The 26135-nt window shown below is 35.6% G+C and overlaps 1 protein-coding gene across 4 annotated transcripts in view; it reads left to right on the top strand.

Moving 5' to 3' along the window:
• Window positions 1-26135, top strand: part of LOC121328822 (arginine-glutamic acid dipeptide repeats protein-like) — a 124043-nt gene that overhangs the window by 49261 nt on the left and 48647 nt on the right. For all 4 annotated transcript variants that reach the window (XM_041273905.1, XM_041273906.1, XM_041273903.1 and 1 more), the window contains exons 3-6: window positions 4412-4482; window positions 23109-23214; window positions 23790-23886; window positions 25237-25341. In XM_041273905.1, the coding sequence (XP_041129839.1) occupies window positions 4412-4482; window positions 23109-23214; window positions 23790-23886; window positions 25237-25341 (379 nt within the window). The remainder of the gene's footprint in view (window positions 1-4411; window positions 4483-23108; window positions 23215-23789; window positions 23887-25236; window positions 25342-26135) is intronic.

Raw genomic sequence — 26135 nt, 5'->3', positions numbered from 1 at the left:
TTATACAATTTTTTGGGAAGAAAGTGAATGACAGGTAACTTTGCATTTATTTTCCAATGAGTCCTTTGTTAGCCGTTTTTGTTTTTATTTTGTCCCCCCTTTTTTCTGCAAATGACCCAGTAGTACAATATTTAGTACTTTATATTATAATGACATACACAGATCCAGATATCCTAATACAGCAGTTATACACTTAGCTAATGGGTAATGTAAATCCATGTGTAAAATCTGCTGTACAGTACCTATTCCCCAAATCCCTGTGACTCTAAGCCATTTTTGCTGTAAATGTTGAAGACTGTCAAAGTAATTGCAACTGGATTAATATAAGCCATTATGATGCCTTGTTTTTTCAACAACCATTACTAGTATAAAAATAGCATAGCATTTATATTAATCTTGATAATCCCGGTAAGGTCCTATTCGAGTTATCCCTTTTTTTTCTGGACAAGTTACTGTAGGAAATTAAAGAAGTTGAGTTGTTAAAACATTGTACCGTACCTGTGAAATGTTACTGTGAAATTCTTATAAAAGAAATGGTCTTGTAGAAAAGTCAGAACAATAAAAAAAAAAAAAAAAAGTTTGACAAACTGCCAGTTTGTTAGACTCCACACTGCAGAAACCAGATGTTGACTTGTGTTGAATTAAAGTAAAAGAAAACTGAGATTTGTTTGCTGAACAGACAGTTACCCCCAATTGCTTCCCAGTTGCCCTTGGCATTCACCCTTTATGTTATTGCCTGTTTCTTGTTTTTACTGTGTGTAAAAAGTGCTGTCTAGCTCGATAGGGAATCCAGGATTTTTTGTAGGGTTGTTTTGAGTGATTGATTTCGTTAAGGTATGAGGTTATATGATACCCCTCTTGGAAGAAGGCTATTTACAGCAAGTGACTACGGCTTGTTTTCAATATTAATACTAAAGTGATTTCCTGACTAAACTGATTTTAGGGGCACGGGTCAGATTTGACACAATATTCACAGAATTGCTGTTAATAATTAAACCAAAATGACTGCAGGAATGTAAAACCTGCTAAAATGTTTTGTTTTAATGTACGGTTTGTCAAAGCTGCCATGGTAAATGTTTTGCAGTTTCCCAAAACTCATCTGTTCCTTTAAAAGCCCCCTAAAAAGAATGTGATTTTGTTCTCAATAACACTGTAGGCTTTGGTAATGAGGCTTTAGCTCTGCTGTGGGTAGGCTAAATGTCCATATCATAATTCAAATAGGCTAATGTTTGTCTCACTTAGTGTTAATCAACGGAAGCTAATTTGTCAATTTTGTTTTTTGGAGAAGATCACGTCTTAAAGTGTTATTCGGTACCAAGCAAATTTCATTCTGGTTTGGATTTTAAAACGTAATAAATGAGTTATACTGTCAAGAACAATCCTTGAATGTTGTGTGTTGTTGGTATCAAATGAAGGCACAGTGCTGTAGTTTGGGATTAATCTTGAGAGAATCAGTTTGCATGGTTGTGCCAAATGTTTAACTGCATTGCGTAATAGTGCTTAATGCAGTTGGTATTGCTTTTGCGACAGTTTGCGATTACTGCTGTGTCACTCAAGGTGACATTTTCCTATAGAGCTGTGCGTTGACAAACGAGTCCAGAAGAGTAACTTAGACTAACAGGTGCAAAAATGTAAGCTCTCGTCTCTTCAGTGATTAATGGAAGCGGCTACACAACACCACAGATACAGTGCAGGCTTGTCAAGAACTGTAAAAATAGCTGTCTGTCATAAGAATATACAGCTTCTTTCTTTATTCTTTGAGTTGCTTTCTGAAATTCTTCCATCGCATTATTTTGCATGGTGTGGTGTAGTGCTCCAATCTGTTTGGTGAGAGCTTTGCCGAATACATGACAAAAATTCTTCTTTCTGTTAAGTCTTGGCCTAGAATGACGACATACAAAGATTAGTCATGGTGTTCAGGCTTAAATAAATATACCAATTATTTGCATTACATACACTTTAAGAGACGCATCTGTGTTACCCAATTACACTTTAATTTATTCCTTTTGAAGCTAATAGAAGGGTAGAATTGACATCCATTAATAGTCCTTTGATTGACAGAGCTGAGGCTTTTAACAATTTTTAGAAAATAACTGGTTCTGACAACAAATATTCATGAGCTATGAAAGAGAATTCAGTGTGGCTCCAATTTAGAATAAAAAAAAATTGGTACACAAAAAAATAGATCAGGCAGCCTCAATACCCCAGTGTGCCTCAAGTGAACAGCGTAAATTGAATGAACAGTTTATTGTTAAGCTGAAGCTCTGACACATTGTGTTTACAGCGAGCGAGCCTGCCGCGTTGCTTGAAATGTGCCCAGCAGGAAATGATATGAGCAGAACAGGCAAACTGTTTGTTGGTTCTCGGGCATGTGGGAAGAAGGAAGTGTGAATGCTGACCATAGTACCATATCAGTAGCTGCTTATTGACTGTATAATACCTCCTGTTGTTTACTTATTGCATTGCTTGCTGGCTTTAATTGAGATCTGTTATGTTAGTGACAGTAAAGATAACAACTACACTGCATTAACCAGGTGTTTGTTTTTGTATGTTAGCAGTAAGATTAGTAGGTTTTTAAGAGAGGTGTTTGCCATACTGTATTGGAAAGTGTAATGCTGGTAGGTTGTTAAGGCAAAAAAAAAAAAAAAATCTTGAAATATATTGTTGGCTTCCTCATGAAGTAGATAATTACATGCTGCTTACACTCTTTTGTATTTTTAGTATTGAAAAAATACTAAATTGTGGTTTTGAAATTCTTTTACTTTGGTTTGGATGAGCACAAACACCCACGTCTGTCTGCCTGCCATAAGTATTCTTTTCTTTTTCTTTGTTAAAAATAGCCTTGCCTTTCTTTTTTTTTATAAAGTCATAAATGAACTGTCATTATGTAAATGTCTGGATAATTCCCCCTTTCACTGTGTTGCAATTGAAATGCACTGTTGTATGTAGCCTATATTTTGAAAAAAAGGTAGTGCTAATTTCATGTAGTTTTCAAGCACTTAAATTAGAGACAGGAGAATATCGCCCTCCAACAGAAGCAATCTTTTGAATACTTTAAATAGATTGTTAATTTTATTGCACGTTGTGTATTGACCTTCTGCAGACAAAGGTCGTGAATAACACTGGAAAGCCTAATCTTAGGCGAGCAGTTTGCTGAAAATTTGGAACCTTTGTTCGGCTATGACAATTAGGGTTATCAGGCTTTCCGTGGTGTTTATGTAAACAAACAAGGCAAAAATCTTTTAATATACATTGTGCATTTAACATCTTTTTATAAGGGAATAGAGATAATGTAACAACTGATGTGGATCTACAGTGTTTATGAATAGGGGTAGCATTCCACATGCTTATTTTCAAAGTTCGATTTTCACTTTATTGAGGAAGTACTCTTTGAGTCCTTGGTTAAAGGTCATTTGTTTTTTAAAAACATTAGTGTACACATCCTAGACACTTTTTAATTTATCATAGATAGGTTGGTCTTTATTATTATTATTGGATTAAGGGCTATACTGCTAGCAATATTCAATTCTTGCTTAATCTTCAGGCAGGTGCTTTAAGCAGTGCCATATTGTCTTCAAACAGGAAGGCTAATCTTCACCAATATCCCATGGGAAAAGAGAGACCTTTCTGTTTCAATCGATTATATCCTAATGAATACAACTATACTGTACTGCTTTTGACAGTATGTACACTATAAAGCATGGTCAATGTATAATTATATATTTAAAAAAAATACTGCAAATTGTAAGCCGCACAGAAGTAATTACCCCATCTCTGCCACGTCAAATGCAGTTTTAAGAAAGACCGAACAGTCCCAGAGAAAATTTGAATTTGTTTGTTAGCTTCACTGCCACAAATGCTTCTTTGATTCTTTTTTTCCCCTCTGTTTGGGCTATAAAGAACAAAACTTTTTAATAGCTAACCATCGCTAATCCCAGAAGATTTGATTGGATTTTCCACCATGTGAAATATTTTTGTTTTAGGGACGAAAGGTCATGACCTGGTCATTGCACTCGTCAGATTCAATCTTACATCAGAGCTATTAAGTTTAGCACTAATTTAACTGGAAAAAGAACTGCTAATCCTGGTTGGATAAAGAACCTAACTGTAGCTAAAAGATAATGAAATTAGCTATATCTATGTACTGTAATCTAATTTACTTTATCTATGAATGTAAAGAATGCATGGATGGCATGACAACTTTTGAGACCCTAAATTTAACCTTGTAATTTACTGTTGCAGTTTTGTTTCACAAAAAAGGAACATATTGCACTTTGGCATAAAGACTTTTAAAACAAAGTCCTACACATTCTATACATATCGATTTTATAATAGCATGATTATGATATTTTTATACATTTTTTTTGTTTGCTATTCCTTTAACAATCCCTGCTTTTCTTCTTTCTTTAAGATTGTGTATATATTGAGAGCCGTCGACCCAATACCCCATACTTCATTTGTAGCATTCAAGATTTCAAACTGGTGAGTACCTTTTTCCTTCCTTGTGGTCATGTTTGTTTGCTGTTTTGTCTAAGTTATGTGACGGAGCGGTCAAACAGAAATACAATGCATTGTTGATTGCTTCACTGCACTCAACTGGCATAGTAATGAAAATGTATTGGATAAGATTGGGTCTAAGAATTTTACTGTACAGCAAAAAACAACTTTAAAATGTTCAGCTATAAATGTTGTGGGTTAGTGGGTCATAAGTGGTGTTTTATATTTGTTATACACACTTGGAATATTTTAATAGTAGAATTGCATAACAATTCTTTGAGTAAAGACACTGGACACTGACTTAGAACGGATATTTGGCATAAAACCCACACGTTTGCTGTGGCTTACTCCTTGTTTGTAAAATGCATTACTAAAGCTTCATTTCTTCTTGGATTTCCTCCTTTTCAAAGTTAATGGATGTGCAATATGGTACATTCACAGCTTGTGATTTTCTGATAAATGTGAAATGAGTCTGTTTAAAAATGATGAAGCATAAAACAGAAGGCATTTTATCTGAGTCTTTTAAGTTGATTTATTTATCTGCACTCGCTGTTTTTCAATGAGCACGTACAACAGTGGTGGTTGAAATGTAAAACAAAACTAATCAGTTAGGACTAAAAAGCCAGTGAAAATCCCTGATTGACTGCAGTACAATTCTGTACTTACCACTTTCTTTCTGTTGCTAGCACTGTGGTTTAACATCATTTGTACACATAAATGAAAAATCCTAATAGTCACATTGAATCTCATACATATAAATAGTTTTTACATAGCATTAAGCAGAGCATGTTTACTAACTCCCGGTGGTAGTGGGGCTTTGGATATCTTCTTTTATGTGAACAGAAATAATGCACTGGAAACCTTATACTTTGCTTCATGAATTGAATCGGATACAGCACTACCAAACAGTTTTGAGTTAGATTGTAACCAGAAAAAAAACTAATCAATCCTACTCTGCCAGAAAAGTTCCTGGTTATCAAATCATTAATCTTTAAATCAGTAGTAAAGTGTACAAATAAATCCACCTCTAACAGGCAGGTAAGCTTTAATGGCAGGGGACGTTAAGGGTGATAATCGAAGGTCACAATGCAGCGGATGCAGTATTGGTAACAGCAGCATACATTAGAGAAACACTTGTTTGTGCAGTAGAACAAACAGCGTTGTAGAGCTAATCCGATTGCAAGAAAGAATGCAGAGGATGGCAGGAACTTATGATGGCATGGTTCTTTGTGCCAATAATAACATATCAAGTATTGTGCGCTAATCCACAGATTGATTTACGTGTGGTTTAAAGATCTCTATAATGGGGTGAATTGTTGATGCACAGAATGTAGAAATATACAGCTAACATTTCTTTATTCCAGGGGACAAATTTGGTCCAATAGGATATTGGCCACGAAACAATATGTACAAGTCCTGTTTAAATGGATTATGTACAGTAAGTATGCAATGTATAAATAATTAGTCAGCATGTATTCATTGTTTGAGTATGTTAACCTCCTGAGCACACATACTCTATCGGTTGGCTGGTAGCACTTGGTTGTTCACATCTGCTATTAGTTTGCTGATGAAAGTCTTGCGTGTTGCTGAAAGGCATATTGTTTATAAGATTCACTAAAGCAGTCAGGGGGGGCTGGCAGGACAACCACCCTTTGGGCTTCCTCTGACCTCAGCTGTCAGGATCCTTCCATAATTGGATAAGAAACATTTGTCCTCAGTGAATAGGATAATATCAGGTTTTTCTTTCTCATGATGGTGTTCACTGCATTTGATAGCAGGATGTGACCCCACCTACCAGATTAAGTGCTCAGTGGTTCATTTAAAGGCTCTTCTGCAGGAGACATCATATATACAGACCTGTACAGTAGCTTGTATTCTCACAGCTGCTTATGATATAAAGCCCTTTTAAATAATGTTTTTGTGTTTTTTGCCAAATGTGGATATCTGTACATTGTTAGAGCTTTAATCTTTAACAGGCATATTTTAGGTACACTTAAGGAATAATCAAAAAGTATATAGTACTACTCGAATGCTATTGATTTTTGTCTATAATTTATCTTTTATGAATTGCACACTGCTGCCTATGTGTGTACATGTCATTTGCTCTTTGTTTGGAGAGCTAATAAATTCTACAAGCACACCGACCTAATAGGCTATGACACTTCCACTGTAGGAAAAAAATTGATTGCAGGTCTTTAGCGGTGTCATTTAGTTTTTTTTTTTCATCTTCGCACCACATTCCTTAACTAATAGACTGGAGTACAATTTACATCTGCAATGTGGCAGTGTAACATATCAGCACGCTATTGCAGTTACCTTGTGTGTCTGAAGAAGGTCTTGAGAATTAATCTCTATGGCTAGTTTTCCGAAGCAGACTGCCCACAGTAGGGTGTCACTTTCAAGGCTGGTAAGGTTAGTGGAAACCCTGAAAACCACCCAACAGGGTGGTAGAAGATCCTGCACTGTGCAGCTGCTGGCTGATGAATAGAATTAGGCAATAGCAGCAGTCATATTGTATAGCCATTTCTGCTGTTTCTCTCCCTGAAGGAGAAGAGTTGTTCTTTTAAAGAATTATAATCCATGTATTATACCTGTTTGTAAAGGTCCTGTGTATGCTTGTGGTGTTTGCTGTCATTCTCTGCCTATCTGGAAGTTAGCTGTCGAGTCTTTTGTACCAGAGATAACATATTATCAGGTACTGTGTCCTTTGACTGATTAACTTGCTCCGATTTATCAGTACAGGTTTGCATTATGACTTGTGGGTGACAAGAAGCTGACAGCAGTGTTATAACATGTAATCAATCTGCACGAGATGAATATGATACAGGGCTGTCATTTCCTTTTCTGTCTTTGGAGTTGTGTTGCTTGCTACATGGAAACACTAAGAAGTTGTCATGTTGCTATGGTCCATGCTTGTTTTTTCCCTGCGGTTAAACTAATTTGCAGATATTGGCCACATCAGCTGCAGAATGGCTTTCCCGCTAATGGACTGATTGCAGTTTTCCTCTGGGGCATTCGCTGGGAATAACACCCAGCTCTTCTTGGGGATTTTTTTTTCTGCTTATGGACATTTAATTAGATGTGATGTACAATGCAATTATGTTCGAGGCTTCAGTTTCCCAGATCAGATGCGGAACAGACAGATTACAAATTACTTCAGATAAATAAAAATAATAAATATAAAACAAAAGAAAAGAGAAATTTGTCCGTAATTAAAAACATAAACAAGAACAGGAAAATCTGGTGTTATGCACTATGTAATTAAATAATGTATATTGATTTGATAATGTAGATAGAACATTTTTATTTTGTTATACTAGATACTCCTGTGTTTTAATGATGGTTTTAGTATGGCTGGATTTGAATGGGGGCTGTTGTAGTTGACAATTAAAAAAAAAAAAAGCAAAAACCTAAATACCCATTAAATGTGATCGATTGGTTTATTCATAAAAATGTACAACAAATGCATTTGAAATAGTTTTTTTTTTTTTTTGTACAAATGTCTGCAAAGCAACCACTTAAAGGCAAGTCAGTCCTGTACATTCTGCTACTGTAGAAACACAACTATGGTTCTGCTTTCATACAATTCTGTTTAAGTCAATTAAACTTTTTAGCTTTGAAAGCCTAATATATTCATCCCTTTGGGTGTGCAAGTAAAATAAACCTATTTTAACAATATTTACAGTCGACAGAATTTCAAGTTAAACCAAAGATGATATCGATGGGAGTAATCCTCAGTACCTCTTTCATGCATAAAATGTTAATGTACTCAATGTAATTCTTTCATACTGCTTATTCGGTGCTTATCATTGGGTTTCATAAACTAATTAAAAATGCTTTCATAAAGATGCAAATAAGTGTGCATTAATGTGTGAACTAACAAAAGTTTATCATGTTTCATTTAAATGAGATCATCAGACGTACAGAGCATCCTGCAAGGTTTCAGTTGTGCAGAATGTAAATGATGTTGCTAAATATACCTTTATAAAAGGTACACTTTCATTTAATTGCATTTTAAATTGAGTCATTCCCTGTAATACCTTGTATTTTATATCATTGTTTGAAATTGCTTGGTGCTACTTGGTCTGCCATCCCATACAACATTGTACTCCATATGGGAAAATACACTTTAAAATGCCAGATACACTTGTTGTACTCAAATCCTACACTAATGATCTCAACAGAAAGCACATTGGCATCATTGATATTTCATTACAAGGCTGTGTTTTATCAATTTATGTATGACAGTGTCTTCATGATATAAAGAAGTACTGTAAAATGAACAAACCATACTTAAAAAAAAAAAAAGAAAAAACATATATAATGTGTGTGATCTTTTTACATTTTTAATTCTACACAGTATGCAGATTATGCCTTTTGTCATTTCTTTTTTCCATTTAACCTTTTGAAATGCAGTTATGAGTCCACTGTGCAGCACCATCAGTTACAATTCGTGTTAATAGGCAATGCTAGCTTGCCAGTTCCAACCTTTAAGCAGGGTACTTGAAAACACAGGAGAGTGATTATGGCCATGTACTTTGTCCATTTCTTTTTTTTTTTTTTTTTTTTTTTTTTCCCCTGCAAGCTTTGAGAGGCTGTTGCACAAATGAAAATATCAGAAGATGTTTGCAGGGTTGGCTGGGTTGGCAGCTCTGAAATAAGGCCATAGAAAATTGTTACTTCATCTTTTCAAAACTGGAAACAGTCCTTCTGAAATATCAAAGGCAAAGAAAAAAATAAATATAGGTTGTGATTCAGTTGCCCTTCTGAGCCTGCATGTTTACTTGATTGAAGTGTCCTGACACTGATGCTTTCTCCTTGAAGCCTGATTTGAATAGAGTATACAGCTGTAGTGCCCTAGGGCCTTGTAACAATCTATAGTCTAGATGGAAAAGCAGGAGTGCATAAAAAGACAGTTGTGAAATGCCACGAGTGCCCTGTGATGGAAAGAATGCTCATGGTGACTTTAGTTCCTGTATAATAGCGGATCATTATTCTGTAATACAGAAACACATAAAAAATGTAAAATAAGTAACAAAGCAGCAATATTGAATAGTGCATTTTAGTATTTAACTGCATTATTATCTCTCTGCATGTCTTTTTAAAAACAACAAAACAATCTAATTGCCTGTGGCGATGAGATGCTGCTTGCATGATGTTTTCAACACATTAGGAAAAGTATCACCTGCTTCTTATGCATAGAGAGTAGCTCACCTCTTGTGTCTCTGAGATTAGTATAATGTATACTTTTTTATTTAAATGCCTTGATGCATCAAATGCACTTACATTTTGATTAAGTCTTCTTGATTGAAACATTTTAATCTTGCATTTGACTGGTGTTGCTAAATATCTGCTACAACATTCCAAATGTTTGCTTATGAGGCTTTTGATTTAATATACAGAACTTGAATGGGATAGAGACAGCTTATTGTTTCATCCATCAATTAAAATTCCATTGAAGGAAACATTAATGCTGTACATTGTAATGACACATTTAAATGCAGCTATGTACATTGTGTAAAGCACATATTTCCCAGCTTGATTTTATTAGAAATGCATTCTATTTAATATTTGCCCACGTTGTTTCCACTTTTAAAACAATGTCCGGGTTTTTCCCCAAAACCCTTCGCTAGACACAGATTCATACGGATTGGTTCAGTGCTGAGTCCAAAACCTGATTTTTATTAAGATATCAATACTAATAAAATAATTGCAGAGCTAAGGATGAGACAAAATGTAACATGTGTATGTGCAAATGAGAAATTCTTACCACCTTCAATAAAGTACAGCCAGCTAATAATGCTGCTATGGTTACCAGAGAGACAAGGATGAATCTACATACTGTGGGCAAACTGTACTGTATATGGAAAAATGAACAAGGAATGCAATAAAATGAGAGGTGACAGTTTTTGGATTGTATGGCAGTATTGGTTCAGTGATTAAATTCACTGATGGTATCATTGGGCTAGAAGGCTGAAGAGAACATTCTCTTACTGTGCTGAAAACAGGGATCAATACCAGCTTCTTGACGTGGGGCTAAATTATTAAACCAAGCCTACCTCTCTGTGTTTTCATTAAACAGGATTTACCTTGACTGCTGCTGCTTTGCCAGTGGTGGCAAGAGATTTGGTGCATATTAAAATTATTCAGACCATATGAATCCCTTTTGTTAATTCTCTTGTTTTGAGAAAAAAAAGGACACAATTTTTCTTAGGCACATGTATTCTGTCCTTTTAATGTAAAATCCTTTAAGTGATTAATTAAACTCCAGCTGTCTGAAGCAAATGCTGATTTTTATTTTACTGCTTTTGTGCATTTGAACAGGTAGCTTACAATATTTAGTCATATGCTTATAATAAAACCTGCTTTTGTAACCTCTTAATCACAGGGATTTTAATGCAAGTATTGTAATGAATTGTATGAATGGTATGTCTTTGAACGGATAATGTAGCCCGGTTGTTTTAAATTCAGTGAAATCTGATTTGTGGCAAGATCTAAATGCTGTTAGCCTTTTTTTTTCTTTTAACCATCTGTGCAGTAAGTGTATCAGTCATTTTTAATAATGCTTCTGACCTTTTGGATTACTAGAAATTAAATATTTCCTCTGGTCATCAGTGGAATATTTTGGTCCTCTATCATTTTTGTCAATGAAAGCTCCTGAGATCCATTGTTACAATTCAAAGGTCGACACGCAAGATAATTCATTAAAATAATTTGATTGCCATGGGTCAGATTGGTTTAGCTTTAACAGAAAACATGTCAAAGTGATTGCTAAATTTTCGGTTGCAACTTGTTTAGTTTTTTTTTTTTTTGTGATATGTATTTTTTCTCTCCCTGCTGCTAATTTTGCTTTGAGGGTAATTTAAAATTCAGCTAAAGCTTGACTTGCTGATAAAAGCTGTCGAAGTTGAGAATTACACTCTTATCAGATTCACACATTTGCAGGACAGCTTTGTCTATTAAAGAGCACATGTTGCAAATTAGCTTTTACAAACCTTTAAGGCTTAGTGGTGGACTATATTCAGCATGGGATGACGTTATGGATAATTGTGCAGCTCCCATTTATCATGTTCATTAAGTGAGAACCTACTTAATGTACTAAAATGCAACATCAAACCTATATGTGTGTGTGTTTGATTTTATAATTTTTTCAAATCTAAATTGTGTTAGTGTTTTAGGATAGTAAGCTGATCCTGACTCAGTGTTAGCTCTTTCAGAATTGATTGACCTGAAGAACCGCAGGCCATTGATTCTGTTTTGCAAGGAATTCAATACTGCTCTGCATTGCAAGTCTAACCAGGTGGTGGTTGTAGATCCAGTATATTTTCAATTAAAAAAATTGGCATGGCAACTGTATTTATTTGTCATCTACTGGTACTGTGCTTAATATATTTGCACAGGTTTAATGTCATTGCCAAATATGGCCAGAAGGAGTGGAACCATGTCATGAATGAGTCTGATGTTCAGAGGGCATACAAACCATTGTGACAAAATAAAATTGTTGATGCCGCCATCTTCTTGAACCTGTCACAGTTCAGTCACAGTGCGTTAATGCCAATACAGACATGCTTGATTAACACAGTAATTCACATGTTGCTTGAGCAGACATACCTTCCATCTAGCCCTTTGTGCAAACTAGGAACTAACAAAACTGTTTTTTTTTTGTTTTTTTTTTAATTGTGGTTTTACAGAACAGTACACAGTGTGTATCATTTCCCTTTAATTTAACATTATGTTGAAATGTATACTGTTTATTTTAATTAATATACTTTTGGAACACCATTCATTTATACACTAAATACCATAATGCATTTAAAACTTTACCTGATATGTTCAAATGTACTGTAGCTGTAAATATGCGGAAACAAATAAACATTAATAATAAAGTTGATAATCGATAGTGCGTGTAGCACAGATTGGCTATCAAAACAAGGCAATTTGCTTTCTTGATTGCAAAGAACACCACATAAATGATTTCATCCCTGAAGGACAATAAACTGTATACAGGAACTACTATGCGTCCTGCTTTTTTTTTAAACTTATTTACTTATTTTTGTCCCTCCCTGTAATTAACAGGACTCGTTGGCATTGAAACGCAGCCCTTGATGGACCCAGCTGTGTTTTATGAACAGAGTACAGTTCAGTATACTGTTGTGATTGCTAACCTCGGGCTTTGAACTTTACTTCCTTTTTGTGGATTGCTGAAATGCCCTCTCCATTTGCAGGAGAATAACTCTTTATAGGTTTAAGATAAAGTACTGACTGTTAAGCTTGGATCATTTACTGTACTTGCACTCATATTCTGCATTTAAGAAAGCAATTTTACTGCCTGGCTGTGTTGATATATTTAAGCCCCTAGGCATGTTGAGACTACAGGGAGGGAGTTCATTTCTAATATCACACATAATAAAAACTACTTTTGTTTTGCACTTACACAAAGGTGTTTTATTATAAATATAAACGGTTTGCAGAAACATGTAAACTTGTGTTTACAGAACACGTGTGTGTTGTATAGTTTCTACACAAAGGGCATTTTGAATATACTTCAGTTCATGTTTTACCAAATTTAACATTCATGGTTACAGTTAGATCTCTGCATTTGTAACAACTTGTTCTGTGTCTTTTAATTTACACCTTGTAAATTAAATCTGTCTCCCTCTGGTCTTTTTAGAATAGCTACATGTGAAATATAGGCTGAACCTATAATGAACTGTCTGCCTTCCTATATAGTACATATAAGGGTTGATATTTTCTCTCAGCAATTAGTTTAATATGGGACTGCCCCCAGCTTCAGCATTTCATGTTGTTTTTTGGCTGCCTTGACAGCAGTATTGAGTTATTTGCACTGTAAACATTACAGACTGTTAGTGGTAAAACCAGACAAGGCAGCGTGTTAGAGGTCACCAGAGTAATAGCTGTAATGTTTGTAGGGGCACTAGTTGTACTACCCAAACACAGCTTGTACTGGTGCATAAGAGCAGGGAACAAAACACCTTCAACTAGTTAGTGTGTGTATAATGAGTGTGTCTATATATATATGTATATTGTATTTGCAAATTGTTTATTGTAGGTGCACATTGCACTAAATGTTTGATCTGTGTGTTTGCTAATTTAACGACAATCTGTTGGTGTTGATTCAATGAAATACAGAATTTGGACAAAGAACGTTGTTATAAGTGAGCACTAGCAGAAAATACTGCTGTGGCGTCTTGTTTACCCATGTCATTGAAATAAAAGATCACACACAGGTTTTTGTTTTTGGAGGTATCCTTTATATCTGGTACCTCTCTGTTTCCCTGTTAGAAACAGTCACTGCTCCGGCAGCTGATGGAGCACGAGCTACAGAATCCTGTAGTGAAAAAAATAAAGAATTGATTTTGCTTCAGTGTTGTTTTCATCCCCACCTCTGTATCTCTGAGTGTTTGAAATTTCTATCAGAGTAGAGTATTTAGAAAGTTGAAGTGTGTTTGCTAGCGCACCAGACCTCTTGCAGAGAGGTTCTGAGCAAAGTGCCCCCTGATATTTAAAAGGTGAGATTTCTATTTAAACTATGCGTTGACTTGAAAGAGCCAGACCACTGTGCACTGCTTGTTTTAATGGAAGCGGTAGATACTGTAGCTGGCTGAGTTCAGTAATTGGGTGTGAACCGTGTAGTGTAAATGACATTTAAATGCCGAATGATAGCAGTGTTGTATGTAATCTCTGTTTATGGCTCGTATTCTGGATGGTAATAGTTTTGTTTTTGAGGGTGGAAACGCAAGGAGAAAAATGGCAAAGCTGCCAAGTGGAAATGGCTTTACAATATTTACACCCCTGTGCTGTAGTGCATTTTTGATTTTCAGAATCCATTGCTTATTTTTTATTGGTTCATCAAATGTTTAGACTTGACAAATTGGCAAATGTCTAATCTAATTTTGTGGATGAAGGCATTTGATATGGGAGCATTTTACTGTCAAGCAGTATTTTGAACTCTGTTATCTGATTTTATGTAAATTTAATAAAATCTACTCTCTCTGTTTTTAGGAAGGTGCTTATTTTGAGCCAATTTTTGTAAGTCCTATATTTATAATATTTGTAAATATAGGTGCGGTACATTTACTGTTTTTTTTAAAGCAAAATAGTAAGCAATCCATTTCAGTGCATAAATGTCCAAGATGCTGTTTGTTTGTTTACCTTGGTTCCAGAGATGTAGGACATATTTGTTCTCAGATTTGTGATTTTAATGTAACCTCTAATAGTCTACACCACTCATGTTGGTGTCATTACTTAGATGCAGTGGTTTAACCCAGCTGTACTGTAGTTTGCATTAAAGTGTCTGTTGGCTGTGAAAAAATCACCAGCTGAGAGACACAGTAGTGGGGAACAAATTCAGGGTTCTTGTACAGGTTTAATGGCAGCATTCAGGGATAGCAAGATTGGTGCTGTTGAGAAATAATTTTATTTATTATTTATTTTTTTAAAGGATCAGCGTTTTGAGAACCTAATAGAAATGAATTACCGCAGCATATTGGATGTGCTTGTAACACCACTATTTGTTAGGTAACTGCTGGCTTATTATGTCTGACAGAGGGGGTGTGTAATTTACAATGCACACTGCATGTACTGCAGCAACAGAAATGCAAATCAAGCACAATGTTCTGGAGCGCTATCAATAACGTGTCAAACAGCAGCTAGAAATACGCTGGTTAAAAGATAGCCATGATCTGTAATCAAAGCGTAATCTATTATACATGTAAGAATACATCTTACTGTTCGATTCCTTTTACTTTCTTGTAGGATTTTCCTCAGTGTTGGTGTGACCAGGATTAATGTGTTTTCTTAGGTTGCAATGCTGTTTGTGGATAAATGAAACATTTGTTTATTTTTCATCATCAGTGGCTAGTTTCACAGATACTTATTTGCATAAATGCCATGTTAGGTAAGGTAGTCCAAGAAATACTGTTTATTGTAAATATGAAGGCCATGTTTTTCTTGATAAAACAAACATCTTTCCTTTCCTGTATAATTTCATTGTCTTTATTTTTTTAAAATTTTCAAATAAAATGACTGTTTAAAAAAAAAAAAAAATCAGATTGACAAGGAGCATGACAGTACCTTGTGGTTACATCTTGTTCTCCAAAAGTGACTCAGTCATGAATAATGCCTAAAGAACATTTATTCTCAAAACTGTTGCTACAGCATAACAAAACGAGAAAAAGAGAGTAGGCCGGTTTGTGGTGTCAGAGTTGTGTTAGAAATTAGCACCCCTTTTAGCTTCCAGGGTTAACACCTAGAGAAACAAGCCGCTGCCGTGTGGAACTCAAAAGAAAAGTGAAATAGAGCAGAAAGGCATCATACTGTGAATAAACGAGAGACAGAGAGGAAGCAGTGACCCCTGACCTGTGTGCGAAGTGCAATTGTGAATTTGTTTTACACACGCTCTCTTGCAAATATCACTTCCTCATTTCAAACACTGGCTGCCTGGAGTTTGTTTAATATGTACAGTGTTTAAATAAATGTTTCCTGGAGGACTGAATCCAGCCAGGTTGACAACCTCCTTTTTATATTTCTAAATTATTCCACAGAGCAGGATTTGCATACAGACCTTGAAGCATAGATAACTAGATTCATGCTTCTGCAATCAGCACCCCTGGTGAGGTCAGGCACATTCATTCTTTACAGCTGAGGACCACTTAGTAATGCAGTGAGGGAAATGGATTCAGATTCACAAGATGACATTCTAATTAAAAACTAAAGCGACAGAAAGGTAGCACTTTCTCTGCTTGTCTTTATTGTTGCAAGGCACACCTTAGAAAAGCAAGCCACGGTCCATTTAATATACCAGTAATAATGTTTAAAAAAAAATAAAAACAATTTGTTGCTGCAATAATTAACTCATGATTTCAAATATCTTGAATCATTTCAAATATTACACACTCGATCGAAATGTATTTTACCTACACACTACTTGTGTTTGTAAACAATGCAAATAAAGAACACCCACCGCCTTGTATCATTAGTGAACAAGGTGACCTTCACTTGAAGAGAAGAGATTGGGATCTATAAACTTGCCAGATTGGACAACAGTTTAAGATCTTACAATTGTCTGTCTGTGTCTGTTTTTAAGAATTCGGAAAGAGGAATGCATATGCCTCAGTTGCATCACGGTGGTGGTTTAAGAAGCTTCCTTCCAGACAAATCGGGCTCCTTTCAGTAGACCCCAAACAGCTGTCGATGCATTTCACATTCTGAATCTTCAGCCATTTTTTTAAACGCAAACTAATTTTTCTAGTCAAGAATGACTTATTTGCTGTTTGCTACAGGGGAAACGAAAGGTGTGTATTAAACCAGTTATGAAACCATCAAAAGATTCATTTTAAAGAAAAAATCGCGAAAAAAAGCCTCTTGTTCTTTTGCTATATTATTGTGGTGTTTATACTACACCGATCATAGAGGTCTGCATTGTCCTAGCAGCAATATTTAATACCCCCAAGCTGCTTACTCTCAGCTCAGCTCACACTTGACTGAATAGACTGATCGATTATCTGCAGCTTAACCAAGACTTCTCATTTCCTGCCTTCCATTACTGCACTCAATCAAGCCGCTGGTTCTTTGTGGCCAGGTTTGTGCACCAAGATAAGCCATCAAGGCATCTTTCTATTTGAAAAGCTCTCGTTAGATGGTTCAGTCATTAGATAAACTAACAGATTTAGAAATTCTGGCTTCTGAGTCAGCGCTGGGGGAGATAAAAATAATAATAATAATTTAAAATTAGGTTGGTGTGACGTTTCAAATTTATAGAAAAATCTAGACGTGTTTTGAATCTTTGTAAATGTGTTTTGGATTTACTGTTTGATATGCAAATGAATTCTGCTGCATTCTTGGAAGGATTAGGTTCTTTGTGGATATCTGGCCTTGTTACTTTGACTGATTGTTTGTAGCACATCAGATGTCATTAAAAAGCAAGGTTACCATTTTAGTTTGTGATATATATATAAAAAACAGGTATTTTTTTATAAATATTTTTTAAAGGCTCACATTTTCATGGAAGGTTACATAATACATTTACTCATTTTGCTTTAAAGACAGAAATTCAACTGAGAGCTTGGTTTTCTCAGAGTCCCCTTTTAATGATTTTAAGCGGTGGTATGTACAGTAGATTGATTACTGTTTAGATCAACTGAATAAACCCTGAGGTGCAATACAGTTGACTTCTTAGAAGCCACTATTATAAATAATCTTCTATCTCTAGTGCAGATAGATTGCAGTCGTAGACAAAGCACACACTGCTTACACCCACACAATATGAGCCTCTACTGATTGCATGTATAGTGTACACTTTACATGCAAAGTCCCCTTTTGTGGGTAGACATAGACTCCTTTTTTTTTTGTCTCTGTAAAATATCTGGATTGCAGTTTAGCAATATATTACTCAGTAGCCTGGTTACAGTGCTGTATACACCTCATCTAGTGCTCACATTTGCAAAGCATTCAGTCTTTAATTCAATTAGATTTCTGAATTTGTGAGGTTCTTTGGATGCTGTTTCCTGTGTTGGTATTGTGTGCCCTCTTTAAATGTTAAAATATGGTGAAATTCTTGGTTTACTTTAAGGATCGGATGTGCAGTACAGCATATGTCATCAGTCTCTGGTAAGGATTGTGGTCAGTATAGTTCCTGTTTTAGTTGCGCTTGTTCAACATGTGGGCTCATTTAGCTGTTGCCCTTGTTTATCAATTTTATAGCATTACTGGGAAGCTAATCAAGCTATCAAGTAATTTTATCTTTCATACATGTTGTATCTGTTGTAATCTGTGGGGGAGATCCAGTGTTATAGTGAGTGGGCTCTGTGAGGCTTGTGGAATCTGCCAGTTACTTGCCTGTCATGAAGCATCCTGGCTTCTGATCTTGATAGCATTGATGGATTAGGAGAGTGCCATTTGTACTCTGCAAACGTAATGCATTAAAGCTTTTGTTGGTTAATAAAATGTTAGATGTTAAATCAGAACAAAAAAAAAAAAGATGCATGTGAGCAAACTCTGATTCCTGCTGGGAAGTAAGAAACAACACATTCTAACATCTGTTTATACACAAGGGTTTGAGGGAACACTTTTATTGGTTTGTGTGAAAGTTTTTGTAAAAGTTGTAGATTTATTATTTACTTGCAAAATCAATCTTTAATATATTGATTCACTGCTGTGGTGGGACAAAAACTACTACTGAGAATAACATTCTAAAATGAACAAATATAGGTGTAAACTGTGCTCAGTCTACCTTGTTGGTAAACACACTGAAAATATGATATGATTTGCTTTTGTTTTTAGTCAGTACAACCCTAAATGGGTGTGTGCTGGTACTTGTCTTTTTCATTGTACTGAGCGGTATGTGAATTTGCCTGGTGGCAAAAGATCAGTGTACTGCGTCAACCATTTCTAGTTAGGCTGCGTAAAGCCATTTCCTTGTTATCCTCAAGAGTTCAGAACTGCATTCCCTAGAGTAAGCAGCAGGCTGGGCGTCTATCTAAATCATTCCAATGATGTGTGTGGTTTTTATTTTATTCTTTCTGTGTGCTGTGGTACAGTAGGTGGTAAACTTGGTGTTTTTCTTTTGAGTTTGGTGGAAAATCTAGGGCTGTAGGTTCTGCATTTTTACAACATTGCAGCTTATCGTTCTCATAGGGTGTCGGTAGTGTTCGTCACTGTTGCAACTTAAAAAGATATATATAAAATAAATAAACTTTATCTGCTGTCCTCCACACTCCATCTTCAGCCTGCTTTGGTCAGTCCATTGAAAACAGTCTTCATTAAAATTGGTAACACATCAGTAATTCACATTTATGGTGCGTTTTGACTGACATTGAAGTTTGATTTATTGCTGTACAACTTAAACCAGTTAATGTTGTTTTTATGAAATAATACATTGTTTGGGCAGTAAAAAAAAAAAAAAAAAATTCCATTTTGATCATGGAATGCTTTTGAAAATACTTTATGCCAATTTTAACAGTAAGGCTTTTGTTGTTTCTCAAATGTACAGTACTTTACAGTGCCTCGGATTAGCCTCAAGGATAATACTGTAACATAGCATTAACGGTAAACTGTTGGTTTTCTTACAGTGAAATTCACTACTTTGAACTAACTAATGCTCATCAAATCCAATATAGAGCAGAGATGACAGATGGGCAGATTGCCTTCAAAGCAAGTTGAGATTTAATATCTAAATACTGTATGCAATGAGAGCGAGAGAGAGGCTAAACTGCACAAAGGACCTGTCAGTGCCTGGGTACCATCTGTGACCACTCACTCCATTTGTTCCTCAGAACTAACAGAGGAGTTCCTGAACCAAGAGTAATCTCTTACAGGGGATTTAATATTGAAACTTGTAAGGAGAAGTTGTTCATGATTAATTATTAGAACCTTGAATTTAGTATCGTAAGTTTTAATCATAACTCTTTGATGGGATCTAGTGTACAGTACGCTGCATCATTACATTCGTAAGCCTGTTTATGAGGCTAAATGGTGTTTTGATAAATGAAGCTTGGCATATGGTCAGCTGAAAGTAAAGCCTCCATTGTGTACATTGATTTAGTCTATCATATTTAACATTTTTTGAAAGTTCAAAATGCCTCAAACCTCTAAACCCCTCTTGCTGTGCACATGTGTGCCGGTTAGGCTTTTCCAGTCCCATTTTGAATGCTTTTATAAGGGCCATATGGAAACACTTATACATATGAAATATACAAAGTCCTTAACTGACAACCTAAAGTGTCATCATGTGCTGTATTTTAATTATAAAGTTGCGCTTTTTAAAAGTTGATCTATCCTCCCATATGGTTCTTCACCGGACTGTGAATGCATTCTATTCCAGTCTGACTCCACCTGATCAGTTTTTTACATTTTAACTCCACTGTGTTTTGTTTTGTTTTTTTGTATGAAAGTTGGGAGATTACTCTTGCCGACACTTCTGAATCTTGACTAGACTTGAGCTGAGTAAGACCGATAGAGAGGCTCAGTCTAAATATAAACATGAGTTTCCTGTTAACATGTACAAGAGAGAGTCTGGTATTGCTTGTAGCTTTCATTCATGTTCTACTGCGACTTTGAGCTATTGGGTTAATAAAAAAAAGCCTTTTACAGTGGATTTACCCTTTTAAACATCATGTTATCATAAAACCTGCCACGATTAGGACCATGGTATAGACAGCACGTGGTTGTTGTAGAGAGAGACAACTACATTACCCAATCAAATAGATATGCCATAAAACAGAAAAAAAATAGGTTCGCGTAACAAGTCGGTGTACGTGCAGAGCAGCTTACTATAAAATCTGGGGCTTGTGTTATTCTCGTCTGCCTTTTCTTTTAGTATCTCTAGGTTTCGTCACTGTTTTGATCCTCCTTTTGTAAACCACACACCTGCTCGTTGTCTGTGAAAGAGGAAGAAGGGTTCATGTAATCTTGCTTGGAGTGACAAGTGGCAGTTGTGTACGGTTGTGTGGTTGTTTGATAGGGTAGCACTTCAGCATGGCTTATCTGACCCCTTTCACAGCCAGATCAAACCATTCTATGGTCACCAGGGGTAAAACAAACAAATAAAAAACAAGCAACAAAAAACAACAACCGGAATAGCCAACGACCTGTGTCATATTGCAGTCAGTGGAAGAATGTTGAGCTGTATCTCGGATTTCTGGATAAACTGATTCTATTGTGCAAAATAAGTGTGACTTTGGAATCCAGAATGCCTGCTTTATCAGGGTGCCAAGAGGCTGCTTCACCTTGGATTGCATTGAGATAAAATTCTCTCATCCCTTTTAAACAAAGCAGGTGTTTGCTTTGCCTTATTTCTTTTGGTATCGACTGGTATATAGGCATAAATGAATGTAGACTTCAGATAGCATGTTCAGGAAAGCCATGTTGTTGTTCAGATGAAACAAAATGGTTGCATGCTCTACAGAGTGTTTGCTAATCAATTTTAATGTTGCAATTTCTAATCAACTCCTATTAAATGCAACTCACTCGCTGTGCTTTTCATACTTGAGTACTTATCTTGATGATTTGATTCAGTGATCCGCTGCTTGCACCATGCAAACACAATTAGGGCTCAGCAACGAAGTAGACATCTCCACTCGTTAGACTTGGGAGGGAAAGGTCATGGGGTCTAAATTCACTTGTGTTTTTGATGAAATGCTGTTATATAATTCAAATAATATAATTATGTTTAGATTACATAAAAGATGAATTGATACACTGCATTTGTTATTTTGGAAGAGTGGCGTGCTTTCAAAATTGCCAGTCTGAACCCCTTACTACTTTGTCCTTGTAATGCAGATTGTCACAGGTCATGGTTTCCTGTGTATTTAAAAAAATATATATACATAATTGCAATGCATATTACAGGAGGTTTGTTAATGCGGTCTGTTTGTACCATTTGTTCACTGTTTCTACAATGGACATTAATTTGTACAATAAATATTCTGTAGGCCTGTATTTCTTCAGTCAATAGTAATAGCTCTTTTAATGTTAAAAATAATATTGGCGTATATCCATTCTGATTGAACTTGATTTAAGAACTTTGCATTTTATGAAAATGAATGGAGTGCTCTGCTCTATTGATATTTGCTTTTGCTTTGAAGAGTTGAATTGCAAGCTTAAAAGCAAACAGTAATGTATTACATTGCTAACACATAACAAAAACAAATCCTGTCTCCTCTTGAGTCTGGCAAGAGGTCAGTTTATTTATTGCTTATCTGAGCTGCAGCTTACAGCACTAAACACCTTACCGTGTTGGCATCTGTGCTAGCGCAAAACTATATCCTTGGCACTGAAATTGTAGGTTTAAATACTGAAACCTCTTGCATTTAATAAAACTGAAACATCTTCCTTGTTTCGCCAATGTAAGCTCAGATATAGCCCTCAGAGCTCCAGTTGCTGTTTCTTACAACAATAAATAAAGTGCAAATACTGGTAACTGCCACTGCTGCAAAGTATTCAGGTATTTATACAGTACTACCATTATAGTAATGAAATAATTTAATAGCAGCTTAGCTGTTCCTCAAACAAGGTTGTGTTTTTTGGTTCTTTTACTGGAACTCTGGTGCCAGTTACTGCTGTGGTTTCTTTAATGTTCTTTAAACTGCCTTAATGGTTATTTGGCATGGTGCAGGGAATAATAGATGTTTCTTGGATATAAAAACAAAATGTTTTCTTATGAGTGACTCTGATCCTTGACTCAGTGCTGCCACTCACTGTTTGTTTGCAGGAACTCCAAATGTTTTTTCAGCTTGCAGTGCCACAGAGAGACAGCATGTGGCAGTGCTAACAGTACTGTAAACAGACTGAGCAATCCTCTGCTTAAACTGGCATTTTGCTGTTTGGTTATAAATGCCTTATCTGTTCTTTGGTTTGTTGTACATTGAAATATGTTAAATATATTTTTTTCTGTTTAAACGAAATGATACAGGAATGTGTTTTTTTGTTAAATAAATCAGAAGCTTAATCTTTCAATTAACTGAAGAGTAAATGAATACAACAATATAACGTGGGTGGAGTTGCATATAATGTGTGACCCAGGAAATTATAGTGCTTTAAAAGTCTTGTAATGAATAAATCTGTATACCTTTTATTTTTTCTTTTGCTATTAGAGTAAACGGGACCATCTCCTTATGAATGTGAAATGGTACTACCGCCAGTCTGAGGTACCAGATTCTGTTTACCAACACCTGGTCCAGGATCGAAACAATGAAAACGGTAATACTGGCTGTACATGTATTTATTAAGAAACCATGAATCCACAATTGTAGTATGCAGATGCTGCCTGCACCACTGGTTTTAGCTGCTTTATTTTTTAAAATTGCAATCACCAATTATTTTTCTTATTTTCTCCACAATTTGGGAAGCCCAATTATTGTTTATTTCAACCTGGCCTGCCAATGCCACCCCCCCCCCCCCACCCCCTTCCTCGGGAGCCCCTTTGCTTATTTGTATTATTATTTAGAATAGAACTAATTCTTCAGGATACCTAATTTAAATAGTTTCAGTGTATTGTACTGAAATAAATACATAAGCCTAGATAAACATATTGTGTTTTTAATACTGGATTTAGTAGATTATAATAAATAACTATATGTGTGTGTGTATGTATGTATGCATGTATGTATGTATATATATAGGTAAATCCTGGGTATTTTAGCCAGCAATGTTTGGCCATGGTCAGTATCACTCATTTCACAGACTTGTTCTAGTGCACATTGGCCTCCAATCCAGAGACTAATACATTGTAACCCCCATCCCCCCATCCCCCCAATTGCTTTTTGTATTTTCAGATTCAGGTCGTGAGCTTGTCATTACTGACCCCATTGTCAAGAGCAGAGAACTTTTCATTTCCGATTATGTGGACACTTACCATGCTGCTGCACTTAGGCAAGTATATTGCGTCTGAACACCACTCATGGAAATAGTTTGCTTTAATTTCAGTGTGGTGTATTTAGAGGTAATGTTCTGCAACACACAAACTATGATGAGGCAGCTTGTGTTTGCTATCTCTGTGCAAATCAATGTTAAGCTGGTTGTATAGTAATTACAAATGCTAAACGCATTGGAATGCAAGAAATATTGAGCTCTATTAACAAGTTATTTAAATACTTTCTAAGCCTGTTTTGATTAAATAAGCTTAATAGCAATGTTCCAGGCTTTTTTTAAACAATAGTGAGTACCAAATGTAATTTATCAAAACAGACACAATATTCCCATCATACTGAACTATCTTGATTTACTTCAGATGGGATAATTTGAAAAGCTGCATAATTTATACAAATGGCAAGCATGATTAATGGTTAATTAAAGATAACACTGTTCCTTTCTAAAAGGGTGGGGAAAGGAAATTCCAATGTAGTATTTATAGAAAGGGAATTAAAATATATTTTTTTCAGATAATGACTGTATATAAACTGCAGTCCAAACTTGTTAACTGGAAAGGAATGTTACTGTACATCTTTGTTTTCAGTAAAATGCTCTTGTTTTTTCTGACCCATCTTATTGGCTGAAACTAGATGGTTCCTTTCTTTATCAATTTTGCTTGTATGCTTTTGTAACTGAAAACATCTGGAAATGACATTGCTGTGTTCAAAGCCACATTTGAAGCCATGGATTTCAAGGCAAATTAGCTGCAACCTGCTACAGAGAAAAGCTTACATTTGACTTTACACGGCTTTAGATAAACTTACTAAATTCCAGTGGCATGCTATAATCCCAAACCCAAAACTCCAAAGGCCTTTCATGTTATGCAGAATGTAGTTTCTATATGGAACTGGCATGCTTAAAAGGGATTTCAGGCAAGTGTTGGCTCTCTTATTTTGATGGGGATAGATGGTAAAATGAATTTTTTGGGATCTAGATTAAATCAAGATGTGGGTTTAGTTTTTGCAGCCTGCCTCGTTATTCACTTATAATGTTAGATTTCATGCTTTCTGTCATAGATCTTTTAACTTCAAAAGTTAAACTGTCTAAAAACATTGATTCATCAAAGGCAGGAAACGGGTACGTTTTATGTGCGGTCATAAATTAGGGACAGGTTTGGCAGTAGGTGATGTTAATGGATAACATCATGATAATCAAACCTATTGATGGTAATTTATGGCTTGTGTTGTAATGTGATAATCAGCTAGGTATACATGTTTGAAATACGAGATGTTCTCCCATTATTTTAATCATTGGATTTTATTTTTATGTCATGTTTCCTATTTTAATAGTCGCTTCATTTTTCTCTTTCAGAGGGAAATGTAATATTGCCCATTTTTCTGACATATTTGCCGCCAGAGAGTTTAAGGCCAGAATGGACACGTTCTTTTACATTCTGGGATACAATCCAGAGACAAGGTAAGAATGCGTTTCAGCCTGTGTAAATAAGATCCAGTTGTTTTGTAATTTACAGTTGATCTGTAACTGACTAACTGCAGGGGCTGGGGCGAGGTTGAGTATTGAAATGAAATATCATTAATTGTTTTCAGCTCATTCCTTCCAAGGACAGTCAGTCTTTTTCATCTGACAAAAATAAAATGTTTAGGCAGCTCTCGGGGCGTGAGGGGTGTGCTGATTTCTCGTATTTTCCTAATGTTTACCTTTAAGAAGTATTTGTCAGCTGGTATTGCATAAATCCATTCATGGTGCCAAGCCTGTGTAATGACGATGGAAATATGTTGCAAAACTAGCAAATGTAACTGACTGACAGGAATGTGATCATTTCTTAAACCTAACTCAAGAGCGACAGCTGTGGAACCTGGGATACGTATTTCTTTGTCGAGTTTAATCTGCGATTTAAGGACTACAATCCCACAGTTCACTGTAGCGATGATGCATTTCTAAGGAAAGTGAAACAAAATTAATATCATAAGTATAAAAGAAAGAGAAGACCATTTAAATCTTTTAAATATAAATTTGTTTTAATTAGTTTGAACACAACCGGTTCTGTATTAAATAACTGTCAAATTGTTATTGACTGAAACTCAAAAATTATTGAAACAAGGGAAATCGAGGGACCTCACTGTTTTGTGCTCAGTAATTAGCATGTTTTATTCCATTTAATTACTACCTTCAACTTCAAATTAAAGGTAATTATTTGGAAAATACACATATAGTCACACCCCTAGTTAAGACCTTTTTTTGTTTTGTTT

This window comes from Polyodon spathula, chromosome 16 (genome assembly GCF_017654505.1).
Source record: "Polyodon spathula isolate WHYD16114869_AA chromosome 16, ASM1765450v1, whole genome shotgun sequence".
Classification (NCBI taxonomy): Eukaryota; Metazoa; Chordata; class Actinopteri; order Acipenseriformes; family Polyodontidae; genus Polyodon; species Polyodon spathula.
The sequence above is the reverse complement of the archived record's forward strand: the minus strand, read 5'-3'. Positions and strand labels throughout refer to the sequence as shown.